We start from the raw sequence: 22,519 nt of genomic DNA, 5'->3' as shown, positions 1-22,519 counted from the left end.
TACTTCAAGGTCTCGACAAAGATGCTCAACAGCTGCAGAAGACTTTGAAGACGATTCAAGCCTACTTGAAAGACGCTGAGAAGAAATCCATCAACCAAGATGCTGTCAAGATCTGGTTGAGGGAGCTTGAAGTCGTGACTTTTGATGCTGACAATGTTTTGGATGAACTGAGTTATCATCTTCTCCACAAACAAGTATACAAGATGAAATCATACAAGGATAAGGTACTCTCATGCTTCTCATCCTTTAGTGGCATTTCACGTCGGCGTAATATGGCTCTTACAATCAAACAAATCAATTCGGGTTTTGAGTGTATGAACAAAAGAGCATTAGATCTTGGCCTTCAGAGCATGGTTGTGAATGCACCTGCCGCTGTTGCTCATACTTCCATTGAGACGGATTCGTTCAGTCTTGATCCAATCTTTATTGGAAGAGAGGATGATGTGCCTAAACTAGTTCACATGCTCACCGAGGTCCAGGATGATCGGATCTTTTCCACGGTCGCCCTCGTCGGAATGGGGGGTATGGGGAAGACTACATTGACTAGGAAAGTCTTTAATCACGAAAGCTTAAAGGCTCGATTCGGATCACTTATTTGGGTTCATGTTTCCCAAACTTTTGATCCAATCAGTCTTTTCAAAACAATTCTTTCAGCATTGGCTTCAGATATTGGTGATGGAGTTGAGAGCAGGGAACTAATCCTGAAAAGGCTTCAAGAAGTTCTCAAGTCTAAAACATATCTTCTTGTTCTTGATGATCTATGGAATGAAGATATATCTAATTGGGAAGACTTTATAAACTCTATAATGGGAGTTACTTCTACAAAGGGTAATGGCATTATCATCTCCACTCGGAGTCAAAAGGTTGCTTCAGTTGTTAACTCATTTCATATTCATCATTTGAATGGCTTATCAGATGAAGATTGTTGGTCCATAATCAAAGCCAAAACTTTTGATGAAAATGGTGAGGTTCCATCAGAATTTGAGATGATTGGAAGAAAGATTGCTAAAAAATGTCAGGGTTTGCCATTAGCTACCAATGTAGTTGGGGGAGTGCTTCGTGGTAAGTCCGAAGAAGAGTGGCGCTTCATCAATGAAAATTGGGTTTCACATGGTGAAGGAGGTGATAATATCTCAAAAATATTGAAAATGAGCTTTGATCATCTATCTTCACCGTCGCTCAAGAAGTGCTTCTTGTTTTGTTCGATTTTCCCAAAAGGTTGGGAAATTGAGAAGCATGACTTAATTGAACTATGGATGGCCGAAGGCTTTCTTCAACCAAGCCGAATAAATGACATGGAGTCTGTGGGCAACATGTTTTTTAATGTGCTTATACAAAACTCTTTATTGCAAGCTGCATATAAATATGAGTATGGAAATGTTACAAAGTGTGTGATGCATGATCTTGTGCATGATCTTGCATATTCAGTCTTATCCAATAATGAAGATGACGGCACTCCAGTTCGATACATGTTTCTCAACGAAGATTCAAGTCCTCTTCCGAAAAAAGTGGCAAAGCATTTGCGTACATTATTCTTGCGTGGTGAAACTTCTGGTACGAAGTTCTCAGACTTTGAATGTTTGCATAATCTTACTCTTTCTGGTGAGGGTAACAAAGAGTTGCCCAATTCCATTAGGGGGTTGGTACATTTGAGAAATTTGAATATTTCCGATTCAAATATTGTAAAGTTGCCGAAATGGATTAGTGAACTCCATCACTTGCAAACATTAAGAGCATGCTGGTACACAGAACTGCCAAGTACATTAAGGTATATGTTTAACTTAAGGCATCTTCATATTCATTCTCGTTCAAAGTTGCCGGCAGAGATTGGGAGATTGACGAATCTCCAAACGCTCCCTCACTTCACAGTGGGCAAAGAGAAGGGCTACCAAATTGAAGAGCTCAGAAGTTTGAAGAATCTCAAAGGAACACTAGCGATACGTAATTTGGAGATGGTGCGTGATAAGGAAGAGGCTATGAAAGCAAATATGTTTCAAAGGCCAAATTTATTTGATTTGGTGTTTGAATGGAGTGATGATAGAGAAGATGAAAGAAACGATGAGAGTGTGTTGGAAGGCCTCCAACCTCATGCTAATCTGAAAAAGTTGAATATTTCAAGATTCAAAGGAGAAAGATTTCCAACATGGGCTGAGAAGATGGCAGTAAGTGATGGGCCTCAAGGCTCTTGGATACCGCTTGCCAACTTGATTAAATTTACACTCTCCAATTGCTCGGAAATTGATGAAATCCCAGCGCTGGAGCACTTGCCTAATCTCAAGTCTCTTTCTTTGAAAAAATTGAAGAAGGTGAGGCTCATAAATGCTTCGTTCAATCATTTAACGTCACTAGAAATAACAGAGTTAGAGGCATTAGAATTTCTGCCAGAATGGTTATTCTATAACAATCATAATCTCTCATATTTGAATATTTCCAGATGTTGTGTGTTGAGAGAATTACCAGAAGGATTGGACACCCTCAATTCTCTGCAGAGTTTGAGTATTTGGGGTTGTGAAAATCTGAAGTCGATTGGGAATCCAAGTTGTGGAGCACGGCAATCACAAGGGATCCTTCGTTCGCTGAGTATTGGAAGGTGCGTAGAGCTGATGGAATTGCCTTGTGAAATGCTAGAGTCGTGGGCCCCTACAATTGAGGAACTTCAATTGGTTGAATTAAGGAGGCTAAAGAATCTACCAATGCTAATTGACTGCCTCGCTAAATCATCTACTCGTCTCACATTGTTGAGCATTTTAGGTGTTCCTAAATTGAAGGCTGCTAGTATTGGTAGTGTTGTGAGTTGGGATCTTAGCAGCTTGTACTTTTTAAGCATAGATGTGAGTGTGGAATGGTCAAGAGAGGATAGTGTTGGCATTGCAAAGATTGTGGATGAGATGCTGCAAAGATGCTGCAACTCACTTAAGGTGATATATTTTCAGGGGGTGGAAAATTGGGAGTGGCTGCCCCAATCAATTCAAAATCTCACTGTTCTTTTTTCGTTAGAGTTGGAGAATATAGGAGTAGATGAATTGCCCCAATGGTTGGGGAATCTCTCATCTCTAAAATATTTATCTCTAAATAGTTGCAACAAGTTGAAGTGTCTGCCCTATGTGGATGCAATGAACCACCACACCAAATTAGAAAAGTTGAATATTAGAGATTGCCAGGAACTACATATTGATTCGGAGTGGCGCAACCACCATCCCCGTATTGAAATCAAGGTCAATAACCGGCCCGTGTGAATGTTGTGGCAAGTAAGTAATCAATTTTCTTTTCATATTCTGTTTAGGAATAGAATTTATTGAAGCAGTGGATTGCTCTCTGTTTTTTGTATCTGTTATCTGGTTTTACATGTATTTCCAAACCTAACAAATTTTAATAAATTTAAGATAGAAGTATTCAATCTTAGATAATAAATCAATTGACAATAGTGGATAAGTTTTGTTGTTATATGTACAGTTTGTGTGAATCCACGGTTACAAAGATGTTTTTTCTTTGTCCTGTGCACCTTTTTCTTCATTTCATGAAACTTTGCTAATATAGAGAATCATAAATGAGACAAGTTATATTTGTTGGATGCATGTCAAATGTAATCTTTTTTCTTTGATTTGGCAGTTACTTTGGTGCAATTTTCCTATAAAATAACAATCCAACCAAATTTAAATTCTTAAGCATTGTAGTAATAAGAATCTCATGATCTTATACTACACATGTGATTGTAGTGCTTTAAATTCCTCTCCTCGAAACTGAAAGAGAGGGATAAGCTTCATTAACCATCTTATACCATTTTATGATGCAGTTCCAACTACGAGCTTAAAAAGTCACGGTCTCAGAATGACTTGATATTCACACAAGACCTGTGAAACAAGCAAGCTAAGGAATCAAAAGTTGGATTTCGTTGAAGGAGTGTTGATGCATGGTAAGTTTTTGGTCACGGGAGGTCCGTTGAGGAATAAAAACATCATACTATTATAATTTTCCGAATTTCGTTGCTTATTTACGTTTGTTGATTCCTTTTTTTCGTTTTAGGGTTTGCACCTCATATAAATAGTGGAAAGAGAGGGATCAAAATAGGTAGGAGACGCAATAGAAAGGAACCTTTTCTACCGATTTCATTTGAACTGTTTTTTCATATTCTACTAATACATTTTATTCATATTTTATTATTTAATGTATGCAATAACAATTACTACCTCCGTCCCTCAAAATTTGCTACACTTTGACTCGACACGGGTTTTAAGAAATGTAATGGAAAGTGAGTTGAAAAAGTTGGTGGGATGTGAGTCCTACTTTTAAAGTATTAGTTTTATAATAAAATGTGAGTAGGAATGAGTTAGTGGAATATGAGGTCCACTATTAAAAATGATAAAAGTGAAGTGTATCAAATTTTTAGGGACGGACCGAAATAGTAAACTGTATCAAATTTTCAGGGACAGAGGTAGTATTTTTAGATATCTTTTAGCAATAGTTTTTGTACAAAGATCAATCTTGTTGATTGGTATGCCGTATGTAGTTATTAGAATAACAAAAATATATATTCGACACTCGCATGGCCCAATCCATTTTAGGCCTATATATAGTATAGGCGTGAAATTACACATGACGTTGATAAGTTAAACTGTGCCTTCTTATAATACTAGATACATCTTAATTTAGTTGAAAACATTAAAATACATCACACCTAGACTATCAGATCTCTTCACCGTAGAATAATTACAATAAATTCAAATTTCGATTATTTTGAAAATTGCATACAAATCAGAATTTAATAAAATTTCACTTGGTAGTTTGGCATATTTTGAAAGTTGACAACAAAATACACGTTATACACTACTAAAAACTCGTATTATCATTTTAGAATGTTCACCATTAAAAATCATTTTATTATTTTATAAATTAACTTATTTATATTACTAATTTTTTTTCATCCATTTTTCCGTATTCTCTTTCTATAATAGGTAGTTCAGTTGTTGTCTTTTTTGGATTGTCCCAAGCTAGTTGAATTATTTCATTTTTATTTGGTAAAATGTCTATCTTCTCATATTTTCTATCTCTCTTATTTTATCTTCTGTTTTTTTTTACACTCTCTCCATTTTTTAGTCTTACCATATTCATTTCTTAAATCTCGTATTCAAAATAAATGCCTCAAATATTTTAGGACGGAGGGAGTATTTCTTATAACTTGAGGATCATTCGATTAGATATTTTTATTCATAGACTAATGGAGTAGAAATTTCTAACAAAGTTGATTGGTGTTTGAATATTGATGGAGGCTGCTTCCATATCCACTGAATAGTTATCCACATGTTTACAATTCAAACACTCATCTTCGGAAAGAAAAAAAAAAATCAAAAAACCATTTTCTCTCATACTGCATATCTCTTCTGCAAAACCATGGATGGAGGTTCAGCAGCCATTGAAGTTCTTCTCCAAAACCTCATCAACGCTATAAAGGAAGAGTACTCTCTAATTCGAGATCTCAACGAAGATGCCCAACAGCTGCAGAAGACATTGGCGCTGATTCTAGCCTTCTTGAGCGATGCAAAGAAGAAATTTATCGCTGAAGATGCTGTCAAGGTCTGGCTGAGGGAGCTCGAAGCTCTGGCTTTCGATGCTGATAATGTCTTGGACGAACTCAGCTACCATCGTCTCCACAAAGAAGTGAAGAGAATGATGGCAACCAAAGCCAAGGATAAGGTACTATCATTTTTCACATCCTTTAATGGCATTTCACGTCGGCTTAATATGGCTCATACAATCAAACAAATCAATGCTACTTTTGAGTGTATGAACAAAAAAGCTTTAGATCTTGGCCTTAAGGATATAATTCGTAATGCACCTGTTGCTGTTGCTAATACTTCCACTGAGACGGATTCGTTGAGTCTTGATCAAATCTTTGTTGGAAGAGATGATGATGTGCCTAAACTAGTTCACATGCTCACCCACACCCACCCACAAGAAGTCTCCATCGTTGCTCTTGTTGGAATGGGGGGTATGGGGAAGACTACGTTGGCTAGGAAGGTCTTTAAACATGGAAGCGTAAAGGCTCGATTTGGATCACTTATTTGGGTTCATGTTTCTCAAACTTTTGATCCAATCAGTCTTTTCAAAAAAGTCCTCTCGGCATTGAGTTCAGATATTGGTGGAGTTGAGAAAAGGGAAGATATCGTAAACAGGCTTCGAGAAGATCTCAAGAACAAAACTTATCTTCTTGTTCTTGATGATGTATGGAATGAAGATATTTTGAAATGGGACGACTTTATAAATTCCATACGAGGAGCTACTTCCACTAAAGGAAATGGCATTATCATCACCACCAGGAGTGAAAAAGTTGCATCAACTGTTGGCCCAATTCATGTTCATCATCTGAATGGCTTATCGGATGAAGATTGTTGGTCCATAATCAAAGCTAAAACATCAGTTGGAAATGGTGCACTCGAGATGATTGGAAGAAAGATTGCTAAAAGATGTCAGGGTTTGCCCTTAGCTGCCAATGTAGTCGGGGGAGTGCTTCGCGGTAAGTTTGAAGAGGACTGGCGCATCATCAACGAAAAATGGCTTTCAGATGCTGAAGGAGGTGACAATATCTCAAAAATATTGAAATTGAGCTATGATCACCTCTCTTCACCATCACTCAAGAAGTGTTTCACGTTTTGTTCAGTTTTCCCCAAAGGTCAGAAAATCGTGAAAGAGGAGTTGATTGAACTATGGATGGGAGAAGGGTTTCTTCAACCAAGCCAAAGAGATGATATGGAGTCTGTGGGCAACATGTTTTTTAATGTGCTTCTACAAAACTCTTTGTTGCAAGTTGTGAACAAAGATGATTATGGAAATGTTTCGGAGTGTGTGATGCATGATCTTGTGCATGACGTTGCATCTTCTGACTTATCCAATAATGCAGATGACAATACCCCTGCTCGATACATGTTTCTGAAAAAGGAATCAAGTCCTATGCAAAAAAATGTGGCCAAGCACTTGCGTACATTATTCTTGGAAGGTGGAACTTCTTGTACTAAGTTCTCAGGCTTTGAATGTTTGCATAATCTTACTCTTTCTGGGGATTATAAAGAGATACCTGATTCAGTTAGAGGGTTGGTACATTTGAGAAATTTGAATATTTCAAATACAAAAATTGTAAAGTTGCCGAAATGGATTGGTGAACTCCATCTTTTGCAAACATTAAGAGTAAACATATGGAGGTTAGAGAAACTGCCAAGTACGCTCAAGTACATGTTTAACTTAAGGCATCTTCATATCTATTCAGATACAAAGTTTCCGGCGGAGATTGGGAAATTAACTAGTCTCCAAACACTACCTTACTTCAGAGTAGGCAAAGAGAAGGGCTACCAAATTGAAGAGCTCGGAAGTTTGGAGAATCTCAAAGGAATGTTAAAGATTAGTAATTTGGAGGAGGTGTGTGATAAGGAAGATGCCCTGAAAGCAAATATAGCTCAGAAACCAAACTTATTTCATTTGGCGTTTCGATGGAGTGATGATAGAGAAGATGAAAGAAATGATGAGAGTGTATTGGAAGGCCTCCAACCTCATAAAAATCTGAAGAAATTGAAAATTTCAAGATTCAGAGGCAAAAGGTTTCCAGCATGGACTGAGAAGATGGCAGTACGTGATGGGCCTCATGGCTCTTGGGTACCGCTTGCCAACGTGATTGAAATAAAACTCTCCGAGTGCTCAGAAATTGAGGAAATCCCAAGGTTGGAGCACTTGCCTAATCTCAAGTCTCTTTCTTTGAAAGGATTGAAGAAGGTGAGGCTCATAAATACATCATTCAATCATTTAACATCACTCAAAATAGAAGAGTTAGATATGTTGGAATATCTGCCAGAAAGGTTATTCTATAACAATCAGAATCTCTCATGTTTGGAAATATGCATCTGTGGTGTGTTGAAGGAATTACCGGATGGCTTGGACACCCTCAATTCTCTAGAGATTTTGAGAATTTGGTATTGTGAGAATCTGAAGTCGATTGGAAATCCTAGCGGTGGAGTACGACAATCACAAGGGATCCTTCGTGAGCTGAGTATTGCAGAATGCGGAGAGCTGATTGAATTGCCATGTCAAATGCTAGAGTCGTGGGCGCCTACAGTCGAGGATCTTGAATTGGAAGCTTTAGGGAGCCTAGAGAATCTACCAATGCTAATTGACTGCCTCGCTAAATCATCTACTCGTCTCACAAGATTGAAAATCAAAGATGTTCCTAAATTGATGGCTGCTAGTAATGATAGTGTTGAGAGTTGGGATCTTAGCAGCTTGAAAACATTAGATATAGATGTGAGTGTGGAATGGTCCAGCGAGGCTAGTGCTGGCATTGCGGTGACTGTGGAAGGGATGCTGCAAGGATGCTGCAACTCACTTACTGACTTACAATTGAAGGGGGTGGCAAATTGGGAGTGGCTGCCCCAATCAATTCAAAATCTCGCTTTTCTTTATTCGTTAACGTTGAAGAATATAGGAGTAGAAGAATTGCCTCAATGGTTGGGGAACCTCTCATCTTTGAGGGATGTATTTCTATGTAGTTGCATCAAATTGAAGCGCCTGCCCTCTGTGGATGCATTGAAGCACCTCACTAAATTTGAAAGGTTATATATTGCTGATTGCCCAGAACTACGTATTGATTCGGAATGGCGCAGCCACCATCCCAATCTGGAAATCAAAGACGATTTGCAAGTAAGTAATCCCTCCGTCCCTCTGTAGCAGAGTCGTATTCGTTTTTTGATTGTCTGTGACTTAAGTCATATTTTTTTGGGCAAAAAAGCAACACGTTTCTTCTCCCTTCCTTTACTCGCTCCTGTTTTATTCTCTTTCATCACTCTACCTTTGTTCCATGTGCAGTTTGTACAAATCTCTGGACTTCTATAGAGTGATGTTGTCACCGTCATCATCCTCATCGTCGTGGTGTGAGGTCTGTGATCTTCTAAATCTTGATGTTTCCAAACTCTGCTAGCTGCAAATTTTTTAGTTTTTGCTGAGCACCTCATTCTTCATTGTTTTCTTTCATGAAAATTTTGCTAATATAGAGAATCATAAATGAGACAAATTCTCTTTGTTGGACACTTTATGTCAAATGAATCTTTCTTTGATTTGGCAATTACTTTGGTGCAATTTTCCCACCAAAGCACTGTAGTAATATGCCAAATCTTATGATTTATACTGATGCATAATGAATTTTGGTCATCAGAGGACGTTTGAGGAATAAAAATTCGGTCAGAGACTTTTACCCGGCCCGGTGATTTGTCTAGCCAATTGTTGCCCAGCTGTTGGCTTGTTCATTCAAGCGCAAATTTCAGTTTTGAATGCAGTTTTCTCAATTATTCGGTAGACGAAAAAAGGGAGACTTAAGGAGAAAAACACGAGGAAGGAGGAAGACGAGAAAACTTGAGAAGATGCGCACCAACTCCGGAAGGCACATTGATCTTCACATCGAGCTCTCCATGATTTTACTGATTTTGATTATTTGTAGTGTTTGTTTTGGATGATTAGTTGGTTTTTTTATGTTGTTCCGACATGAATCTAGACAAATTTTATGGACAAACTCTTATTGATCTTAGTTATTCTTTGGGTATAATGTTTGTCTATGAGTCTTTGTCTATGAATTTAATTCCTTGCAATCGTAGTGAATAGTTACACACTCCAAACCTTGAAAGAGTGTGTGACTAGGAAGAGGTCCTTTAAATGTTTACCATTAAAAATCTTACTTTATTATTATTATTACTTATGAAAAATAGACTTTACTTTCACTAACTCATTCAATTAATATTTTGGAATGTAACTAATTTCTTTTCATCCAATTTTCTATATATTTCTTAGAAGCCGTATGGAGTTGAAATTAAACATTTATTCATAGACAATGGAGAAGAATTCAACAAAATTGAATATAAACTTAAGACTTAATAGAGTCGTGGGCCCCGATTCTAGTAGAGTTGATTTGTGTAAATTTTGATGGCGGCAGCTTCCAAATCCTTTGAATAATCATCCACTAGTTCACATTACAATTCAAAGTTCAAACACTCATCTTCGTAAAGAAAAAAAAATTCAAAACCATTTTCTCTCACACTGCATATCTCTTCTGCAAAGCAAAGCCATGGATGGAGGTGCTGCAGCCATCGAAGTTCTTCTCCAAAACCTGATCAACGCTTTAAGGGAAGAGTACTCTCTACTTCGAGGTCTCGACAAAGATGCCCAACAGCTGCAGAAGACTTTGGTCGTGATTCTAGCCTACTTGAGTGATGCAAAGAAGAAATTCATCACTCAAGATGCTGTCAAAATCTGGCTGAGGGAGCTCGAAGCTCTGGCTTTCGATGCTGATAATGTCTTGGACAAACTCAGCTATCATCTTCTCCACAAAAAAGTGAAGAAAATGAAGACTCCCAAAGCCAAGGATAAGGTACTATCATGCTTCTCATCCTTTCATGGCATTTCAAGTCGGCGTAATATGGCTCTCACAATCAAACATATCAATGCTGATTTTGAATCTATGAACAAAAGAGCATTAGATCTTGGCCTTCAAAGCATGGTCGTGAATGCACCCGCTGCGGTTGCTCATACTTCCATTGAGACGGATTCGTTCAGTCTTGATCCAATTTTTGTTGGAAGAGATGACGATGTGCCTAAACTAGTTGACATGCTCACCCAAACTCTACCAAAGGAACGGATGTTGTCCATCCTTGCTCTTGTGGGAATGGGGGGTATGGGGAAAACTACGTTGACTAGGAAATTGTTCAATCATGAAAGGGTAAAGGTTCGATTCGGATCACTTATTTGGGTTCATGTTTCTCAAACTTTTGATCCAGTTAGCCTTTTCAACAAAATACTTTGTAAGTTGACTAAAAAGACTAGCGATGGAGTTGAGAGCAGAGATAATATCTTAGAAAAGCTTCAAGAAGCTCTCAAGGGTAAAACCTATCTTCTTGTTCTTGATGATGTATGGAATGATGATGTTATGAAATGGGAAAACTTTATAAACTCTATATTGGGAGTTACTTCTACAAAGGGTAATGGCATTATCATCACCACCAGGAGTCAAAAGGTTGCTTCAATTGTTAACTCATTTCATATTCATCTTTTGAATGGTTTATCAGATGAAGATTGTTGGTCCATAATCAAAGCCAAAACTTTTGATGAAAATGGTGAGGTTCCATCAGAATTTGAGATGATTGGAAGAAAAATTTCTAAAAGATGTCAGGGTTTGCCATTAGCTACCAATGTAGTTGGGGGAGAGTGTGTGGGCAACATGTTTTTTAATGTGCTTCTACAAAACTCTTTGTTGCAAGTTGCAAATAAAGATGATTATGGAAATGTTTCAGAGTGTGTGATGCATGATCTTGTACATGATCTTGCAACTTCTACCTTAGCCAATAATGAAGGTGGCGGTACTCCACTGCGATACATGTTTCTCAACGAAGAAGCAAGTCCTATTCCGAAAAAAGTGGCTAAGCATTTGCGCACATTATTCTTAAAATGTGAAACTTCCGGTACGAAGTTGTCAGACTTCGAATGTTTGCATAATCTTACTCTTTCTGGTGGTTATGAAGAGTTGCCGAATTCAATTAGGGGGTTGGTACATTTGAGAAATTTGAATATTTCAAATTCAAATATTGTAAAGTTGCCGAAATGGATTGGTGAACTCCATCACTTGCAAACATTCAGAACAAGCCGGTACATAGATGAACTGCCAAGTACGTTAAAGTATATGTTTAACTTAAGGCATCTTCATATCTATTCTAATACAAAGTTGCCGGCGGAGATTGGGAGATTGACTAATCTCCAAACACTACCTCACTTCACGGTGGGCAAAGAAAAGGGCTACCAAATTGAAGAGCTCAGAAGTTTGAAGAATCTCAAAGGAACACTAGTGATTCGTAATACGGAGATGGTGCGTGATACGGAAGAGGCTCTGAAAGCAAATATGTTTCATAAGCCAAACTTATTTGATTTGGAGTTTTCATGGGTTGATGGTAGAGAAGATGAAAGAAACGATGAAAGTGTATTGGAAGGCCTCCAACCTCATGCAAATCTGAAGAAGTTGAAGATTTCAGGATTCAAAGGAAAAAGGTTTCCAACATGGTCTCAGAAGATGACAGTACGTGATGGGCCTCAAGGCTCTTGGGTACCGTTTGCCAACTTGATTCAAATTACAATCTCTGATTGCTCAGAAATTGATGAAATCCCAAAGCTGGAGCACTTGCCTAAGCTCAAGTCTCTTTCCTTGAAAAAATTGAAGAAGGTGAGGTTCATAAATACTTCATTCAATCATTTAACGTCACTCGAAATAAGAGAGTTAGAGGCATTGGAATGTCTGCCAGAATGGTTATTCTATAACAATCAAAATCTCACATTTTTTAACATATCAAAATGTCGTGTGCTGAAAGAATTACCAGATGGCTTGATCACCCTCCATTCTTTGGAGTATTTGTATATTTTGGATTGTGAGAATCTAAAGTCGATTGGGAATCCAAATGGCGGAGCAAGACAATCTCAGGGGATCCTCCGCCGGCTGAGTATTAGAAGGTGCGGACAGCTGATGGAATTGCCGTGTGAAATGCTAGAGTCGTGGGCCCCTACAATTGAGGATCTTGTATTGGAAGGATTAGGGAGGCTAAAGAATCTACCAATGCTAATTGACTGCCTCACTAAATCATCTACTCGTCTCACACAATTGACAATCCGAGGTGTTCCTAAATTGATGGCTGCTAGTAGTGGTAGTGTTGAGAGTTGGGATCTTAGCAGCTTGAAATCATTAAGCATAGACGTGAGTGTGGAATGGTCAAGAGAGGATAGTGTTGGCATTGCAGAGACTATCGAAGGGATGCTGCAAAGTTGCAGCAACTCACTTCGTTACTTAAGTTTGAAGGGGATAGAAAATTGGGAGTGGCTGCCCCAATCAATTCAAAATCTCACTGTTGTTTATTCATTAGAGTTGGAGGATATAGGAGTAGAAGAATTGCCCCAATGGTTGGGGAACCTCTCATCTTTAAGATGGTTATATCTATGGAATTGCAACAAGTTGAAGCATCTGCCCTTTGTGGATACATTGAAGTATTTAGAAATTAGTGAATGCCCAGAACTACGTATTGATTTGGAGTGGCGCAGCCACCATCACCATCTGAAAATCAAGGTCGATGGCCAACTCGTTTGAATGTTGTAGCAAGTAAGTATCATTTTCTTTTCATATACCGTTTAGGAAAATATTTTATTGAAGCAATGGAATGCTCTCAGGGTTTTGTTCATTGTGTTGTGCACCTTTTGTCTTCATTGTTTTCTTTCATGAAACTTTGTTGATAAACTAGACAAATTATGTTTGTCGGGCACATGTCAAATGAATCTTTTTTCTTTGATTTGGCATTTACTTTGGTGCAATTTTTCCTATAAAACAAAAGTCCATTCTTAAGCATTGTAGTAATACGCTAAATCTCATGATCTTGTATTGCTATAATTTCCTCTCCTCCAAACGTGAAAGAAAGAGATAAGCTTCATAAACCATCTTATACCTCTTTTTGATGCAGTTCTAGAGCTTAAAAAAGTCACAGCCTCGGAATAACTTGATATTCACAAGGGACATGTGAAACGGGATAAGAATCAAACATATTGGAAATCTTAAGAAGATCCAACATGAAAAAAGAAAAGAAAATGAGGGAGTAGAACACAAGGAAGGAGGAAGATGGGAAATCTTAAGAAGATCTTCACATCGAAGCACTCCATGATTTCACTGGTATTAATTTGATTATTTATAGTGTTTCATACTCTATTTGCAATTGCAAATCCTCTCGTCTCTCATTTCCTACGAAAATTTGTCATATTTCACTTTTATTATTTTTATAAATTAACATATTTTTCACAAATCATTCAATTACTCCTATTAGAGTGTCCACTATAGGGGAGCCCCAGCGGCCGCCGAGTAGGCAGCTGCGCCACGGCTCCCTATAGTGTTGGACAGGGGCGGCAGCGGCGGGGGATGGTGGACAAGGGCGCGCTGAACACTCGGCAGAGACGGGACTGAGGGAGAAGGGGGGGAGGGTGCTGACCGCGAGAAGGTCAGAAAAGTAAGTGTTATGTTATTCTTATAACCGACATATGCTCAGAGGCCGGAGCAATATTCTTTCTCTAGGTGTAAGCAAAAGCACCCAAAAATCAAAAATAAAAATCTGGGTCGATTTTTATAGATTTCAGTTTGTTTAGACATAAGTTTTTGACAAAATTCGATTTTTTCGGTTAAGATCCGGTATACTATTAATAAACAAAAACCAAATATAGTTTTAGTTTTAATATATGTGTATTTTATCATCTAAAAAATCTTAGTAAAAATATACCACTACCTACATTCTTCCACAGAAAATGGTCCTATTTTTTTCCATTTTAAGATGTGAACAAAGTATCTTGCCACAAACCATGAATTAATCAACATAACCACCAAAATGTCAACCACAAAAAAGGCAGAGTTTGGCCAACTTTAATTCCTTTAACTACAACAACTAACATACACACCCTCCGTTCATTGTTAATTGAGACGTTTCTTTTCGGCACGGAGTTTAACAATAGTGTGTTAAGTGGATGGTCAATAAAGTAAGAGAGATGAAAAGAGAATAACATAAGAAAGATGGTTACTTTTTGCCAAAAATAGAAACCAATCAATTAACTTAGAACAAAGGGATTAACATCGAATGGATTAACATGGAACAGAGGGAGTACTTATAACTTAATAATACAAACATGAGCTCTCTCTTATTAATTAAGTAGTTTACAACATATTCCATCAAAATTTCCTCTTATGTTGGCAATGCAAGGTTAGAAATTCTTCAATATAAGAGCAGCATGTAAAAATACAGATTAAACCCTTAAGCTTTCAACGAATATATATAGGTAACCAAAAACAACACAAACTTAAGGTCTGGTTATTACAAACACAATCACACGTCTAGAGTCCAGACTAAGCAAATACTTAATCCCTAAGCTTGCTAGACGAAAACGAAGCCTCCCCCGTTGTTGGATCACATAATCTAGCTCCAAGTCCAAGCCTCCTACACTCAGCCGAGCTAGAACTTTTTGTTTCAATATAAAAAGGACCTTCACTAACATCCGATTTATCGTTTCTGTAGCCAAGAATTATGTGTAGTAATGCTATAAAACTGAAGCACTGATTGCCTCAGTAGATATTTAGAGACTGGGAAGACAACTACTGCCCAAAGCACCAAATAAATAGTTCAAAACTACAAGTATGCTACATTCCAGCAGTTGTTCGAGGTAATGTCCAACTAAAATCCCTTGTTAACGTCCTTAAAACAGAAGAACAACTTCGTGTAAATCAAGAACACCATAATTTAGTGTTTCTCATGATTAATTCTCTACATTACTAGTTTAACCGTCCTTAAAAGGAACAACTAGTTCGAGTAAATCAACAACATAATTTAGTGTTTCTCACGATAAATTCGCTACATCTACATTAGTGCTAGTTTAACAGTCCTTAACAGAAGAACTACTTTGTGTAAATCAAGAACATAATTTAGTGTTTCTCACGATTAATTCTCTACATTACTAGTTTAACAGTCCTTAAACGGAAGAACTACTTCGACAAAAACAGGAAGAACATGATTTAGTGTTTCTCACGATTAATTCTCTACGTTACTAGTTTAAACTTTTAACAGTCTTAAACGAAAAACAGCTTCGTGTAAATCGAGAACAGCTTGATTTAGTGTTTCTCACATTAATTCTCTACATAACTAGTCTAACAAGATCAAGCATATCAAATAATTGCATATACACTTCTCTAAACATAAAAAGAGGAAAACAACAATTATTTCTAAGCAATAAGGAGCATAAAGTAAACGAAAATGGAACCAATTACACAGAAATGGTAGTATCAAATTTGCAGGAGAGTGAAGAATGTTACTATCTTACAATTAAGATCTTGTATAAATAGAAAATAAAAAATTAAATCCAAAATAGAGCATAATTCCTCTAGGGCTATTGAGGGGGAAAATAATACAATTCAGGCGAACCAAAATCCAATTGAATTCGAGAACCCTAACTACAATCGCGTACCTTCTGGATCGAGTAACACTACCGATCAGATCCGGTCAGATCCAATCAAACGCGCGCGGCAGCAGCTGGCACAGCCGCGGAGGAGGCGGCGCCGCCTAGAAACGACATGAATCCGGTGCTGATCGGCTCCTGCTCATCCAAAAACAGATCCTCCGGCATCCGGAACGCGCCGTGCGTGCAGACCACGGCGAGGCCGACCAGCAAGGCGGAGATGAGCACCGATCCGACGCTGGTGAGGAACACCACGACTATGGTGGACACCACGAGGATCCCTAGCACCTCGCGATCGGAGAAGGTGCGGCCGCCGACCACCAGCGGCTGGTCGGAGGGGCGGAAGAGGTAGAGGAAGAGCCAGGCGGCGAGGAGCGAGAGGAGGACGAGGAGGGAGAAGGGGTGCGAGAGGAGCGAGAAGGCGAGGGAGAGGGAGATGAGGGAAATGTAGTTGACGCGGAAGTAGTTGAAGTTTTTGCGGATGCGGGAGGCGGCCTCGGCGATGGTGTCGGGGCGGTTGAAGGCGGAGCGGTCGACGAGCTCCAGCCAGGGGCGGCGCTGCGCGAGGCCGCTGCGGACGGAGGTGCTGAGGCGGGAGAGGAAGGCGCGGAAGGCGGGGGTGGCGATGGGGGGCTGGGATTCGGAGGAGGAGTTGGAGATCGGGAGAGTCGGCGCGGCGGCCATGGCGGATGGGTTTTGCTCCGATTTAGAGAGAGAGAATTTCGGAGAGGGTTTTTTATTTCAGAGACGAGTGAGAGAAAATGTGTGACTTTTTAAGTCAAAGTAGATCTTAGCTCAGTTAAGCTGGATTTTTATATTTTAGCCTATGAATTGGAATTTGGGAAATTAAATGAATGGTTTTATTTTATTGAATTAAACGGTTACAATGAAATTAGCGAATTATTTGCGTAATTTATAATTTTGTCGAGAATGACTATAAGACTATTAATTGAATATCTTGAGTTAAGAATATCTTGTTTTATAAAATATATTATTTGAATTTATTTCAAATAATAATTTCCTAATATATCAAATTTGTACTCCCTCTGTTCCATAGTAACGGAGGCAAAACTTTTCGGCACGGAGATTAAGAAAAATTGTGTTAGGTGAGTTAAGTAAAGAGAGAATAAAGTGGAAAATGAAAAGGGTAGAGAGATTAAGATAGTAGGAAAAAAGTAAGAGAGGGTAAAGTAGGTGTGGAAAAATGTGTTGACTTTTACTAAAAAGGGAAATGACTCTATTACTATGGAACGGACGGAAATAGAAAAACGTCCCTATTACTATGGAACGGAGGGAGTATTAATTAAGAACATCTTATATTATAATTAAAACAAAATTGACAAAATCTAAGTCTGATATACTCCCTCCGTCCCATAGAAATAGGCCATTTAGGGTTAGCACGGGTTTTAATATGTAATTTGGTAAAGTAGGAGATAGAAAAAGTAGTTGAAATTGTGTAGTGGATGGTGGGACCCATAAAGGATAAAGTAAAAGAGAAGGGGAAAAGACGAAAAGTGTTGGCATAAATGGATATGGACTATTTGTATGAGACGAACGAAAAAGAAAATATGGCCTAATTTTTATGGAACGGGGGGAGTACTACTTATTTAGACATTAGTAACTTAAAATGTACTTCGTGGAGTATCTTTTTGCTTAACTAAAATCGTTAGGGCTGAAAAGCAGGCCATGAAAACTAGTTTCTCGATGACCTAGTCGAGAGTGGTTGATGCTTATGTTCAAACGTTGAGGAATAGTAACAAATTTGAGGTAGAGAACATGTTGTATGGATGAATAGGTTGTGCTGAAATTTTGTAAAACTATTTTACCATCTCAGTTTTAAGTGTTAGCCCAACGAGGATTTTCAGCCACCAATTGTTTTCAGATTGTCTTTGAACTTGCATCATAAAACTATTTACCTCAATTTTAAAGTAATAAAAAAAATTTGACCATTACCCATTACCAGCCTTTTTGTCCATAATTTGCCCCCCTCTTTAAAAACTCAAAGTCACATTGAGTTAAATCCAATTCATCTTTTCAGTTTTAGTGGAGACAGTAGACACACAGTCGATTGCAGTTACAAATAAAACTAACAAAAATCTTATTATCAAGAATAATTCAAAGCAGAAGTAATAGAAACAGCTGCCAAGCGAAACATAAAAGAAGAAAGAAACGGAACTGTCTCTCGAGATTTTGCAAAGGCGTAGCAAAAGCACAATGCTTCGGTGAATGTGTTGGCGGCCATTTTAGGCGGCATTACTTGTTACCACGGAAAGATGGCAATACAGCGACGAGTGGATCTCCGTAACCAACGGCTTCTGGAAACAGGTTCAGATATAACTATATCAGCACTAAGCAGTTATATCAAATGACCAAATAGCAAATAGAGTGAATAGCGCCACCTAATATGAATTTATGGAGAGAAAGAAACATGCGATGCCGTATGTTGTTGATGAATTAGTTTTCTCTCCTCTATTTGGTTTTGGTTTAGTGTTTACTGCCTATTTAAAGCTATATATAACTACATAATGAAGAATTTTACTAAAGTAAGAAACAGAGGTGTTCATACCTCCATCACTGAAAAGGAGCTTTAGGACTTCTCCAGCCACATCCGACTGTTTCACGATTATCCCATATGATCATGAAAGAAGATGGAAAATCATTAGAAAAGAGTCTAAGGCTCCAGCAGATCATAAATATGACAGGGTGAAAGTAAGACTCACTTTGACAGGGAGTTCGGAGCCAAACTGATCCAAGAAGCCTATCACTTGTCCCTCCTTGATCAGATCACCCTACGGTAGCCAAAAGAGCAAGAAGAAATGGGCGTGGTATCATTATCTGAATACATGAATACTAAGAAAACGGCGTAAGAGGTGTCTTGCAAGGTAAGTACCTCTTTACAGGCAGGTGGCTGCTTCTTTCCTTTGAGAGTCCTGGCTCTTCTGAATGAACCGACCTATCATGGACAGGAGAGGAGAGCTATGGAACTTTGTTTCTAAATTGTAGATATTAGCAACCGCTATTCGAAGGTCACACAATACATACCGTGGGTGATGATACTATAACATACCCACTGGATCCAGAAGCATCCAGGGCTGCCAATTTAGCAGCCTTCTCAGCAGAGACATTTGTAAATGAACTTGCTTTTTCTGCAGAAGCCTTAGATGGTGATGGAGGAGGAACAGCAGGTTTACTTGGAACCGGAGATTCTGTTGCATGAGGAACAACAGGTGCTGGGATTGCCGGGCCATCAATATTCCGCTTCATGTGGATCTCCAAGGCTCCTAACTGTTATATCATGGTGGGAGAAATCCATAGAAAAATAACGTCAAAGCATGGATCAGTGCAATCAAAAGCAGTCAACATATATATTTTGCAAGTTATATCACTCTATTTATGACTAAATTTAGTTCTCTTAAGTTATAATGTTATATCATGAAAATAATCCTGTTCCACCTTCTAAGAACATGATGTAGCTCTCTGGTTGTTGGAATTCTTTTATTCCAATTAATTGATGCCTTGTTTCTTTTTTAAAGTTAATACTGAATTTGCTCAATCGAAATATACAAAATGAAAGCAGATGGACTGAAATCTAATTTAAGACTGAGAGGTAAAAAAATTTAATTAGATTGAAGTGTAAAGGGGGTTATGATAAAACAGAGATATCTATCGAGATCTAGCATCTAAATACATCTGCTCACACTAAATTTGAAATGAGTCACAAGCTTTCAGAAAATGATAGAATATGCTAGTTCAGTAAGAGAAGTCATGGGTAGTAATAGTAATGAATAAATTGCCAGCTTATATAGAAAGATTATCTACCTTGACTTTCAGCTCAGCGATCTTTGTCTCATCGCAAACTTCTGTCAGCAGGGTCTGAAAAAGAACATACATTAACATTTTTTAAGTAAATAGAACAGTAATCCTAGACAATAGCTTAAACTTGTGATATGCAAAAGAACAACAGAAGCAAGAAATTCACAACCACCTGCTAAATCCAAGAAAACACTTTACATGACATTCAGGGATTTCATGGATGGTGAATGTGGTGAATGAGAATCACAGCTAAAGGGAGTACATCTTTGTGGAGTGCTAATTGATTGATAAACTACATCGAATAATATGGCATATTCTAGTTTACATCAGCTGTTGGAAACCATAAAAGTTCTAATGCTTTATCAACAATCATAAAAAGCTCCATTCCGATTTACCACATTAAAGCAACTATAAAATTGCAAATCAGTTCTCTCGTCTTCAACACCTAACTGCGTGACATTAATAAATAATGATCACCTGGGCACACAATATGTTTTTAACAGCTGTAGCTAATTAAAGTGCATCAATATCGAGTACTTCTATGAATCTATGATTGTCAATCACAGAGTCATAGGTTCGTGAGCAAAAAGTGGCTGTATCTCAAACACTTCTCTTGTTTAAGGAAACACAATGACCAAACTATAAACCAATTTGAATAACAAAGAATGAGGGAGGTCTGCAGGAAAAGTTACTAAATCTACTGGATATATGATTGGTTCTGCATTGACAAATAAAACATTTTGAGAGAAGAATATGAATGAACCAAGACGAGATCCGAAATAACACCTCAAAACCAGTGGGAAAAGTTGCAGTTATTGGTGTCTTTTTCTCTACTGCGCCATTCGATTTTTTATCTGATAGAACAGCTCCATTACGATCACCTGAAGTGGGAGTAGACATGATATGCTTTTAAACTTTAATAATATAGGGACGAAATTCATTACATACTCAATAAATCATTTGCTGTTTCTCGATAGCACTAGAGAATAAAGACAACCCACCTTTGGCTGAAATAGTAGCTTCCGAGGTCTTTGCACATGAAACAAGTAGTGCCGCGTGTCTTTTTCTAGATGAAAGATTCCTTCCACCATAAGCAGGCAATTTGCTTAGGTCACAGAATGCAGCAATGCCAGGTCTTTGAAGAACAGACTTAATGTGGGAATTTGTTCCAACTGCATCTGAAATACTAGAAGTTTAGTATAATAGTTGTTTATGACCACATAAACAAAAAGTGCTAGAATTAGATATCAAGAATATGAGTAAAATGCTGTAATAAGCATTTAAGAGAAGTGAGTAAAAACGAGATTAGATTGACAAGAAGAGGTGCATCCACAGAAACTTAAAAACATGTTACTTAATTCTTTCCTCTTCCAAATTTGTACTACTATTAACTAAACCTATTCAGGTGCCAAATATTCTTAGGTTGTCCACATGAGTGAAATCCACTAAATGTTACCCATACTTATCATTTCCAGATTCACATCTCCTTGCATCTCAGCTCACAGTAACAAACGAAACTACAGCACTTCCCAGCTCACTAACACCATACAAAAATTTACAGCTAAAAACATAAACAAAGCCCTACGTTCCAATCACAGCACGAGCTGATCTTCAACTAACACAATGTGCACTAAACATAAACAGCAATTTCAAACAAATAGATCATTAACGCAGAGCTAATCTTCAGCAGTTCAGCGCAATGCATAAGTTCACACGATTTTTCAGATCACGCGAACTAAACAATCAAACGCACAAATGCATACATATCCAAAACCACAAATTCAACCACACCAACGCGAGATTAAGAGAATGCGCCGTACAATCGAAAGAGCGGAGAGCGGCGGCGGACTCCATGGTGCTCAGCTGGCAATAACCGCAGAGATCCAGCAGGAAATCGGAGCTGATTTTGTCGGTGTGAGAAGTGAGAAGGCGTCGAGGATTGCAATGTGAGCTTGGTGGGTAGAGAGCGGTGAGTAATGGGAGAGGGTGAGTTGTTTATACCTCGAAATTTCCGCCCCTTTCTTCAGTTTCTCCACCCGCTTAGATCCTCCTGTATTTTCTATGTATCAATTTTGTTAAAGGAGTGATTAATTTGGATAAAAATAAAATCAATAAATTGCTAATAATTTAATAAAAATATTGCAATTATTTTGGAAAGTATAATTTTTTTCTAGGAGTATGTTCCTCGATTATTTAAAATAATGTTTAGCATATAAGCATATAAAAGACATTAACTCAAATAGTCAAATGTAGTGTTATTTCGTTTATTTTATTGTTATTGGCTGATGTTTTTGTGTTGTCTTGTATTTTACTGTATTTTATCCAATGAGATGGCTCATACTCGAGTCCTAGCTTATACTAATAGAGTCGACCTTTCTGCTTGTGCTGAATTGGTCGTTGAATGTTGGTTTTGTTCTCTTTAGTTCAGTCGATTTGTTGTCTACACACTATATGGCGAACCCTTTCCCAAGTCTTTACGTACTTTAAAGACTATTTTCGTTCATGTAGGTGGGCATCCAATTCATGAACTGTTTTTATTTTCTCTTCGTATTGTGTTTCGCATAATGTAGAACTTGAACATTTTGAGGTTGACTCTATCATAATGCCCTCGAACCATGTGAGTTACCTGCTAAGGGGCGTCTATATAGCGTATGCCTTTGTATTTCCT

At 38.0% G+C, this 22,519-nt stretch overlaps 4 protein-coding genes across 4 annotated transcripts; 2 read left to right on the top strand and 2 right to left on the bottom strand.

Annotated features, from left to right (window-relative positions):
* Positions 1 to 285: 285 nt before the first annotated feature.
* Positions 286 to 9,573, top strand: LOC125210529. Its single transcript, XM_048110072.1, has 5 exons — positions 286 to 3,232; positions 3,610 to 3,617; positions 5,291 to 8,679; positions 8,845 to 8,914; positions 9,191 to 9,573. Exons 1-4 carry the CDS (start codon positions 315 to 317, stop codon positions 8,869 to 8,871), a joined length of 6,342 nt encoding a protein of 2,113 aa, XP_047966029.1. The 5' UTR covers positions 286 to 314; the 3' UTR covers positions 8,872 to 8,914; positions 9,191 to 9,573.
* A 1,664-nt stretch (positions 9,574 to 11,237) lies between these two features.
* Positions 11,238 to 13,727, top strand: LOC125201113 (putative disease resistance protein RGA3). The gene is made up of 2 exons (XM_048099038.1): positions 11,238 to 13,159; positions 13,515 to 13,727. Exon 1 carries the CDS (start codon positions 11,243 to 11,245, stop codon positions 13,145 to 13,147), a length of 1,905 nt encoding a protein of 634 aa, XP_047954995.1. The 5' UTR covers positions 11,238 to 11,242; the 3' UTR covers positions 13,148 to 13,159; positions 13,515 to 13,727.
* Positions 13,728 to 15,846: 2,119 nt separating this feature from the next.
* Positions 15,847 to 16,806, bottom strand: LOC125203065 (PRA1 family protein B3-like). The gene has a single exon (XM_048101352.1). The coding sequence runs from the start codon at positions 16,720 to 16,722 to the stop codon at positions 16,093 to 16,095; it is 630 nt and encodes a 209-aa protein (XP_047957309.1). The 5' UTR covers positions 16,723 to 16,806; the 3' UTR covers positions 15,847 to 16,092.
* Positions 16,807 to 18,119: 1,313 nt separating this feature from the next.
* Positions 18,120 to 21,894, bottom strand: LOC125210332 (biotin carboxyl carrier protein of acetyl-CoA carboxylase). The gene is made up of 9 exons (XM_048109892.1): positions 21,672 to 21,894; positions 20,853 to 21,029; positions 20,638 to 20,732; positions 19,858 to 19,911; positions 19,081 to 19,323; positions 18,929 to 18,991; positions 18,759 to 18,827; positions 18,605 to 18,650; positions 18,120 to 18,353 (listed from the first exon to the last, which is right to left on the bottom strand). The coding sequence occupies exons 1-9, from the start codon at positions 21,703 to 21,705 to the stop codon at positions 18,292 to 18,294; spliced, it is 843 nt and encodes a 280-aa protein (XP_047965849.1). The 5' UTR covers positions 21,706 to 21,894; the 3' UTR covers positions 18,120 to 18,291.
* Between the last annotated feature and the right edge of the window lie 625 nt (positions 21,895 to 22,519).

Source organism: Salvia hispanica, chromosome 1, assembly GCF_023119035.1.
Source record: "Salvia hispanica cultivar TCC Black 2014 chromosome 1, UniMelb_Shisp_WGS_1.0, whole genome shotgun sequence".
Lineage (NCBI taxonomy): Eukaryota > Viridiplantae > Streptophyta > Magnoliopsida > Lamiales > Lamiaceae > Salvia > Salvia hispanica.
The sequence above is the reverse complement of the archived record's forward strand: the minus strand, read 5'-3'. Positions and strand labels throughout refer to the sequence as shown.